This window comes from Chroicocephalus ridibundus, chromosome 1 (assembly GCF_963924245.1).
Source record: "Chroicocephalus ridibundus chromosome 1, bChrRid1.1, whole genome shotgun sequence".
Classification (NCBI taxonomy): domain Eukaryota; kingdom Metazoa; phylum Chordata; class Aves; order Charadriiformes; family Laridae; genus Chroicocephalus; species Chroicocephalus ridibundus.
The window spans coordinates 68,724,439-68,733,912 of NC_086284.1; the positions used below are offsets into that span (position 1 = coordinate 68,724,439).

Consider the following 9,474-nt stretch of genomic DNA (forward strand, 5'->3'; position numbering starts at 1 on the left):
TCAGTCTTCTATTTTCAATTTAAATTCCACTTTTCCTTCATACGGATCATGAACGTTATCAAAGGTAATTCCAGCTCCAATGATTTTGCACACTATTTTAAGTTCGACGTTCCTTGTGATGTTGAGAAATTTCACAGCTACCAAAGGATTGCTGTAGCTGGGCTAGTAGGAAAGAAAAAGAAGTACTTTAACTTTAGACTACCGGTTTGAAAATAAAAGTTGTAAAATTAGCCCCCTCTCTGATTCTTGTGAGATTGGAGAGATGCTCCATCCAAAGATAAAGAAGAAAAACGATACCGAAGTCGATGAGGACGCACCTGTGCCTTTTTTCCGTAGTAGGGGAAGTAGTGCAGGTTGAAGGTCCCGTTCAGGGGGTAGTAGTCCACCTCCAGCGGGCGAGACTCCTCACCCTGTTTGTAAAGCAAGAAAGCAGCTCTGTTGGCCGGGCAATTGTAAGCCAGCCCCGGGCAAGTGTTTTGCAGCTGCTAAAAGCTGCGCAGCGTGGATTAAAACTCCCAAGCTCAGCGGTCTTATTTTTATTTTTCAAACGAAAGTGGAAATGTCCTGCTGTTACTATTGCCAGGAAAAAGCGGCAAGTGTTCTTTTACAGCAGTTGTGAATTGAGTCAACGGGGACCTGCTGAAAAGAGCCTGAAGGGGCTGCTCTGAGGCGTGACCTTCGCTAGCGGGAGCTGAAAGCAAACGGCAAATGTTCTTTGCGGCACGGAAAAACAAATTTTCAGGCGATTTAAAATAAAGCAAGCTTTTTTTTTGGTTGTTCCTAGGCTGTCTGCTGGTGCAAGAAATTGCACAGAACTGAGAATATTCCCGGTATTTGGCCAGAATGATCAAGAAAAGTGTGTCTAGGAGATTGAGGGCGATCATCCTCCCCCTCTACTCTGCCCTGGAGAGGCCTCATCTGGAGCACTGAGTCCAGTTCTGGGCTCCCCGGTTCAAGAAGGAGAGGGAACTGCCGGAGAGGGTACAGCAAAGGGCTGCCAAGATGATTAGGGGTCTCGAACACCTCTCTTATGAAGAAAGGCTGAGGGACTTGGGTCTTTTTAGTCAGGAAAAAAAGAAGACTGTGAGGGGATCTTATCAATGCTTAGAAATACTCAAAGGTTGGGTGTCAGGAGGATGGGGCCAGGCTCTTTTCAGTGGTGCCCGGGGACAGGACAAGAAGTAACGGACACAAACTTGAACATAGGAAGTTCCATCTCAACATGAGGAGGAACTTCTTTCCTTTGAGGGTGGTAGAGCACTGGAACAGGCTGCCCAGAGAGGTGGTGGAGTCTCCAACTCTGGAGACATTCAAAACCCACCTGGACGCGTTCCTGTGCAGCCTGCTGTAGGTGACCCTGCTCTGGCAGGGGGGTTGGACTAGATGATCTCCAGAGGTCCCTGCCAACCCTACCATTCTGTGATTCTGTCATTTCCAAAGCAGCATGGTAATATTTCTGCTTGTAATTGCACTTCACTTGCTATCAGAGCTGAAGTGCTTGAAATTTTTTAGGCTCGGACCTCATACACTTACCACGTATGTGCAGTCCACTCTTGGCGCAGTGCCATTGCCAGGGAGAAATTTGATAATCTGAAATCGAAAACGCACATTCACTCATCTTGAAAATTGTTTCAAGGTAAAACCAAACAATTAACTGAGCTTCAGATGCTGCTTAATGTGGTTCTGCCTAAGGCAAACGGATCACCTCACCTATGTACCTGGGTGAAAAAAAAACGTTGTGGCTGGATATTTAGGAATCAGGACTCGGAGCTGCCCGGGATGGGCACTGCAGGGAGGGTCTTTCCTGGCTGCACCTCCTGGCACGTCCAGCTCATTTGCCCCCCTGTACTGCTTGCTTTTGGCCAGGGATCTCTTTTCAGCAGCTCGTTGAGTGAAAATAAAGGAAAAGCTGAATCCCTGTGCTTTTCATCATATGCCTTGTTAGAATACTTTGGCTTTAGCAGAAACTCTTCGTCCCATTTGATCCTACAAAAATAGTGGGGTGGCGTCCTGTAGCAGCGAAGATGAAAGGAGGTAAAGCCCCCCCAGGCACTATCCCCGCTCCTTTCCCCTGCCGGGGCTGGCGTGCAGCCTTGCTGAAGGAGGCAAAGGCTTTTTGGGGGGAAAACCCACCATTTCACCTCTCCTCTCACAGCTGGGCCTTGCACAGGTTCTTAAAAATGTTCATTGCCCGAGTCTAGGTTGCAGGCCCAACCAAAAGTGAAGTGATCTTGTCAGTCAGGAGCTAGTGGAGAATACGAACTCTTCACTTCGTACTGAAATGGAACTAGAAGGCTCGGAATCTTACCTGAAAACAAAACTAAAATGCTTATGCCTTTGTCTATGTTCAGAAGAAATTAAACGAGGCATGCAAGATTACTTTTTTCCTCTCATCCAAAAAAATGCATTGATGGTTTTCACTGAAAAAAAAACAAAAACCATCCACCAGGTTTGAATTTTGTTTTTATAGGTTCTGCTAAAGATTTTCCTTGCAGCCTGGAGAAATAAGGTGTGCGAGTCGCACCTCTCTGAAATCACGGCAGCTGCTGTCACACCTTCACGCCTTAGCTGAAGGCACAGGACCGCAGCATTGCAGAATGGAGGTGTTCTACGTACGACTTTGTCGGATGAGTGCGCTATGAGATGCTAACAAAACTAAACGAAACCCAAAGCTTCAGAGTCAGTTGGTTTAGGGAGCGCTTTACCCTACGTTATTTTCCTAGGGGTGGTGATCAAGTCTCACTATTTCTTTAGTAACTCCAGAGATGTCTTGGGAAAAGCGCGTGGATTTGTCTTCCCAGTACAGAGCAGAGAGTAGGTACGGTGGCAGCAGACAATGCAGCAGCTCCCGAGCGGGCACTTGAGCTGTCGGGGGGTTTTTTTTGGTGAATTCTTTTCCGTTCAGCACCTTGAGCTTGTACTTACCCTGTTCATTTTTATGATAAAACAGGGTTGTCCTTCTGGAAATCCAAAAGTAGGATCTGTGATGCCAGAGCAGTTCTGAAGCATATCTGAGGTAAATTTGCAGGAGAGTTTTGTTTTATTTGGGCCATCAAAGGTGTCCTGGATGAAGTACGTGTCGCTGGTGCAGTTGATGTTCAGGCGCTGAGCAGCTGGCGTATATGCTAGGTGTGTGAAGGAAGAAAGGAAAATTGCCCTCTGAAGTTTTTCATATATATAAGTTACACATCCCAGTATCAGGCTGGAGGTTGTATCATGGGAGACTGTACTTCAAGTGAAGTTGGGGTTAGATGGAATGAGGAAATTTTAAATTGTTTGGGATTTTTTGTGGGGGTTTTTGTTTTGCAATACTGAGGCAAAGCAAAAAAAGAGATCAGATTGAGTTAAGGCGGGCAATTCGTGTTGATAGCTCCATATAAAGTCAATTTCAAATACAATTTTTCTCAATATGTGTGTGAGAAACACAGAAATATGATATTAAGGCTCAAAAGGAATCTAAATGTATTAAGATATAAACAGGCAAATGGAGCACCTAACCTGCTTTGACTGTACTCTCTGATGACATTATGCAACAGCTTCATAAGACTTATTACAGCACTTTGATATTTGTAGTCATGGACAGTATGAGATCAGTTTAGATGAGACTAGTTTTGAAGACCTTTTTCCTCCCTCTTCCTTCAAACTTTCTATTGGCCTATTTTATTAAGGCTATTAGGATTGAACACAGTAAAAGCTCTGAAGCAAAGCTCTGCTTTAATAGGCATGTTTACGTGCGTTTGATTTATAGATTCATGAGGGGCTTTGCTCGTCCCTTTCAGAAGGTGCATTTTCCACTCAAAATCTGGGATTTCAAAAGGACAAATAGAAAATGGCAACACTGACTTAAGGTCCTCAGACTTAATATGGGAGATGCGGCAGCACATTTCTTAAATACTATACAGGAAACCTCATTTTTACCTGTCAGAAAAGTCCGAAGAGTTGTCACTAAACCTTCCCAGGTTTTGTTGTCGGACATGTTGTAATAAATTTGTAGTCCTCTATCCCCATAAACGTCGGGTCGTAACGTTACACCTTCATGGGGGAAGAAAAGGGAAGGCAAAGCAGAGGAGAGGTGCCAGGCACAAATTTGTTTATTTAAATTGACAATAGCAATTTTGCTTCATCAAGACTCGTTTCTGTACGTGTACGAGATGCCCAGGCTTTGCTGGGGAGGATTTAACCACGTGTGGAAACCTTCTCAGCTGTGAGTTGTTCAACCGAAACCCTAAAGCTTTCGCTGCTGCTAAACTCTCGTCTTTTCACGTATATCCGTGCTGTTATCAGAACAGCTGCAAAATCATTCCAGCAATTGCACTGGATTTCCCCAGGCCTTGTTAAAAATAACAGTTACAATAGTCGCGTCAGGTTAAAGAAACAAATCGTACTGCAGTGTGAGAAATAGCTTTTGGAAAAGCCACGCTTGATATTTTACAGGCATTATTTTGCCAGCAAACACCAAACTTACTGAATATTGGGAAAGGAAACTTCAAAATTCAGCAACAGGCAGCAAGAATAATTTTTAGGGCTACAGCTTTGAAAAAGTCACTTTTTTCTTCCCATTGTAAAACCAAGCCATTACAGGGGTGGAGTTTTAGCAGTACGCACTGATGATTTCTCACTGATACTGTCGTGTCCCTCCCCAGTCTCACTTCGTGTCCCACAAATCTTTATTCCTAATCCCATGTGTCTTTGTCTTACTTTTACTTGCTTTGGCTGCTGGCACATCCCATCCCAGCGGGGAGGGATTCCTGCTCTCACAGGATTTTCCATGCTGCTGACAAGCGTAGAAATACCCGCCCCCCGCCCCCCCCAGGCTGCTTGCCCCAGCTCCCCTCTGTCTTGCCGGGTGCCCCAAAACCCACCGGCCTGCTGGGGGGGCTGCAGCAGAAACCAGGGTTTCCCCAGGGGCTGACCCTTGCCCACGGGGAGAGAAGGTATAGATTTGTATATATTTATATTTTTTTTAATATCTATATATACAAATATATAAAAATGAATAAATGGAATAAATGTGCCGATATTTTTTTTTTTTAAGTGTTTTCAGGCGGAGGTTAAACTTTGCGGGGCTCGCCTGGGGACATTTTATTGAGCTGATTTATTCCATGTTTGTCTCCCCTCGTGCCCGGGCTCTGCCGATGCCACTCAGCCCAGCCCGGCCCCGGGCAGCAGCCGGACGGACCCTGGCAGTACCTGGGGATTTCAGCTGGTCTTGGTAATCCGGCTCGTACGGATTCACTGTCCTCATTAAAGAATAAATGGAGAGCGCGAACAGCCCTGACATCACCACATAGAAAGCCAGGTAGTACAGGCTGATCCACACTGTGGAAAAAAAAATGAGGGTAAAATTCCATTTTTAAAGCAAGGCGGTGCAGTGCAGTGATCCCTCCGTGGCCGGGACCGTCCCAGCAGGAATAGCCATTGCTTTCCTGCCCTTGGCCTCGGGGAGGTTTTCCCTGCGAAGGGACTGGTGTTTTGGGTCTTTTTCTCTACATCAGAAGAATATTCTCCTAGAAAAATTTCATCTAGGAAAAAAACCCAACCTGATCTAGTTGAAGATGTCCCTGCTTACTGCAGGGGGGTTGGACTAGATGGCCTTTAAAGGTCCTTCCAACCCAACACATTCTATGATTCTATGAAAAATTTGGCTGTAAATTTGTCCACTTTCACAAGGATTTTTGAAGTAGTTGGTGGTTAGATCAGATTATTTGAAGCTTAAAAGATTGTGTGGCTTCTTGAAGTAACTTCACCTATTAAGACCATTTATCTGCTTATTACACATGGACTAAGTGGCACAGCCGAGGTATTTCTTTGACGAAACCAAGTTGTTCCGTGTGTTATTTGGATGACAGATGTCAGTATTTCAGGTGTGTTGATTTTAGATCCGTATCACCTCACTGCCTTTTACATCTGAAATCATCTGCAGCAAAATGTGTTACCTCGCTACTTTATTCTGGTGTGAGATGTAGAACAACGCTGTATTTCTGTCTGTGTGTGCGTAACGTGCCTTACACACCGCTGGTGCCCTACAAGCAGCCAGCGAGTATTTTGGGGGGGCTGTCAGAAACCACTCCCTGTAATCATCGGTGCCTCACAGAATCTCTTCCCTCCAAAGTAGAAGGACTCACGTTTTGGTTTGATTTTCTGTAAAATTCTCGTTTTAAGAATGGCAGACAAGCTATGCTCAAGGGCATCACGGCAGAAAAAAATCCCTTGGAAACTTGGAGCTGCTCTTACGGTCTGTGGGAAGAGCAGGGACCTTCCTTATGATGGTCAGGGCTGCCCTTCCCAGGATGTAGATTGGAGAACACATCGTCATCGTAGACACAAGTTTGCATTAGCACGCGGGGATAAGAGAGGAGATCTACTGAGCAGACAATAATGTAGAAAGGAATTTCAGAAAAGCAAAACGCGTTTCCAGGGAATTGGGCAAAACCCACCAATTTAGCAAAATTCTCTGTATACCAGAACCCCCTATAGCTGTCAATGTCAGAACCATACTGTAGTCATCCCCCTTAGCTATTAGTAAGTTAACTCAATGTGATAAGTTTTGTCCTTTTGAAGTGTTTGATCCAAAATCAGTTTAAAGTCTTCTTACGTTTGCAGGAACTACTCGGATCGATGTTTCGATCTAATTGCCTCAACTTACAGGGCCACTCTAATAGTGGCTGAGAAGCATATATGAGAACCGATCTTTTCAACAATTACAGCACAGCTACCGCTACATGATGTCCCATTCATTAGGATGACCCCTTCCCCCAAGATTTTTAAGCCTCCCAGAAGGAAGAGAAGACTCTTGCGTGTGAAAACCTACCCCAGTTAATTAAGGTCCTTCCCATAAAGAGCTTTGTTTCTGGATTCCAGACAAATCGACGAAAATTTTCCATCCGTTCGCTGCAGGTCTTTTTTTCATTTAAAGTTGCCATTTTCTCACAGAATTTCCCCAAAACGTGTCCTCCTTGGAAACGAAGAAATTCAACTGGTGCCCAAACAGTCGCCCAAGAAAAACGCTTTGGTTTTTATACCTTCTTCTCCGCTGAAGGTCACCGAGATCACTTCCTATACCGATGAAAGCCCCTGCTCACCACTATCAACCTGCAGCAGATACAATTCTTTATAAAGGGTGTTGATAACGCTGGTGCTGAGGCCGGCACGGAAAAGTCAGTTCCTATCAAATGCCCTTCTCCTTTCTCTTGACTGCCTTAGCAGATCGGCGGAGTTACGTGTTTTGCCGAGTGCCCGTAGCGCTTGCGATAGACTCGTTGCGATAGCTCTTATCGGAGCAGATAAAGCGAAGGAGAACTCGTTTCTCTCTCTGGGTTTTCTTTTCTTCGCTTTTTTCAATTAACCTGCAAATCGCAGATATAATTCTCCCACTGCAACCTGTAGCCATCTGCTGGGATATATGGCACTGGATATATATGGATATATGGGAGTGAGGGGGGGAAAAGCGCCGTTTCCCAGAGTGTTTGCCGTGTTGCGCAGCAGGGGAAATTAAGGTCAATGTTTTCCTGTTTTCTGTGGGCAATGTTTTTATGTGATCTCTGACGATGCTAACTCAGCTCCAGAGGGTATCCCCACCTTGGTTACTGCCTGTCTCTGCCTGCCTTGTAGGTCTTAATTGGACCCCCGTAATGTTAAACCCCCAAATCACCCAGTGAATTCAGCAGGACCAGGGTTTCATCCCTTTTAACTGGGTGTATTGGTGTGCCCTCCCTTTCACTCACTTCACAGGATGTTGTGGGCAAAATCTTTAAAGTGGGCGCAATCTTTAAAATGGACGTTGCGACAGCCGTAACTGAGCCCATCAGCTGGAGTAATATGGCAGGGTTGTTCTGTCAGCTAAAAAATGCTGAGTTTCTGAACGTAGAGAGGGATTTATTGTGCTTTTCTGCCTTAGATCAAGCAGTGTGATAGTTTAGCGTAATGGCCACCAATTTGGGGTGATTTAACGTGTTTTCAGATGATGAAATAGGAGTCAGGACCAGTAAAAGAAAAATAAGATTTACAGACATTTGACCAATTTGTATTTCCCATAGAAAGGAGCGGGCAATGAACAAAAAGGTGCTTTCGGTCATTACACCATGAGCTGGCTGATATTTAGGACAAATATGCGGGTTTTTTTTTTAATTTAAAATAAGACAAGGAGATTGGGCAGGGGCCTGAAAATGAAGAAAATTAAACAGGTGCCCAGATGTTAAAAGACTTGTGGAGGTTCCCACGTAGAGGTTTCAGAAATGGGATCAGAGGCATGAAGAGGGGAGGGGGAGAAGCAGGGAGGGAAGCGGCGTGTCTTCAACGGGATTTAACTTTTTCTATATTGAACAGGAGCCCCTCGGGTGAATCCGGTGGAGGGGAGCAGCTGGAGTCAGCAGGGGGCAAGCGTCACTACAGGAGGCGAAGCGGAGCCGCTCAAACCTTAGGAGTTCTTACTCTAACAGAACAGAGGCCAAGGATTTCACCTCTTCTTCTCTCTTATATTATATCCCACCTGTTCCCATCTATCGTTGGCTGGGGAACCTAAAACTCTGTGTAGCGTGAAGGAGACGGTAAAACCGTGAGGGCAGAGCTGCCTGTGGGAGGGCGAGTTCACCGGGACCATGCGGGCAATGGGAGAGGAGCAGCGGCGGCTGCTTTCATCCCAAAGGGGTCAAAGAAATTTGCCAGGATTTGCCTATCACAGAACAGGCGGGAAAATGGCAGCTGAAGGAAAGGAAAGCCAGATTTCAAATGGAGAGGGTGGGCCTGGCTGCTTTTAATGCTGTAACCTGTACATGATCTGCTAATCTAGATTCGGCAGTGCCGGCTACATAAGGCAAGAGTAAGGAAACTAAATGATTCAAGTGGATGATTTAAATTTAATTTCCTTATTTCTAAACTGGGGTTAGTAGTGTTCAGTGAAAAATGAAATTGAAAAGGCACCGAGTTAACAGCAGTATCTAGAATAAAAGGTAAGAATAAAGCGGAACAATATGACGGATGGAACCCTGCTCTGACTAGAAGCTCCAAAAACACAAATTAGATAAATGCATTAACTGCATTAATATAAAAGCATAAATTGAATTAGTATAATTTTTTCATATTCTTATTGTATAATGTTACGTACATAATTTCAACTGATGCAGAAATTAAATACATAAATATATTAGAACCAATAAATTACAGAAATGCATTTACATAAAAAACAGAAATAAGAAAAACAAAGTCATATAACAGCAGGCAGTTATATTAAGATGGTTTCTGTCGTAGATTTCTCCTCCGGTATTAGAAATTGTTAATGAAAATGTCAGATATTTCTCAGTGAAAATGAAAGATGTCAGTATTCGGTGAGTGATTCATCAGCAAATATGAGCTGAGAAACTTGCTCATATTGAAGAAATCACCAGGAGATTTGAGCCAGCGGCGAACTTAAAGCCTAGACCTGCTTGTGGATGTCGTGCCCTGTGGGCCACCAGCCAACTGCTCGGGGCAGTCGCC

The 9,474-nt window shown here is 44.6% G+C and overlaps 1 protein-coding gene across 2 annotated transcripts; it reads right to left on the reverse strand.

Annotated features, from left to right (window-relative positions):
• ATP4B (ATPase H+/K+ transporting subunit beta) lies at positions 1 to 6,923 on the reverse strand. 2 transcript variants are annotated; one of them, XM_063347201.1, is made up of 8 exons: positions 6,812 to 6,923; positions 5,191 to 5,319; positions 3,919 to 4,032; positions 2,926 to 3,125; positions 1,534 to 1,590; positions 760 to 780; positions 318 to 401; positions 1 to 162 (listed from the first exon to the last, which is right to left on the reverse strand). In XM_063347201.1, exons 1-8 carry the CDS (start codon positions 6,921 to 6,923, stop codon positions 1 to 3), a joined length of 879 nt encoding a protein of 292 aa, XP_063203271.1. The 2 variants fall into 2 exon arrangements, with proteins under 2 accessions (XP_063203271.1, XP_063203352.1); XM_063347282.1 differs by lacking the exon at positions 760 to 780 and having other exon boundaries at positions 318 to 410.
• Between the last annotated feature and the right edge of the window lie 2,551 nt (positions 6,924 to 9,474).

Bases quoted from the DNA above. Each gene is read 5' to 3' on its own strand.
- ATP4B (XM_063347201.1), bottom strand. From the start codon at position 6,923: ATGGCAACTTTAAATGAAAAAAAGACCTGCAGCGAACGGATGGAAAAT. The intron at 781-1,533 runs GTAAGTGTATGA...CAGACAGCCTAG, and splicing joins GAGTGGACTGCACATACGTG to GAACAACCAAAAAAAAAGCT. The intron at 402-759 runs GCTTTATTTTAA...CAGGGTGAGGAG, and splicing joins AACAACCAAAAAAAAAGCTT to TCTCGCCCGCTGGAGGTGGA.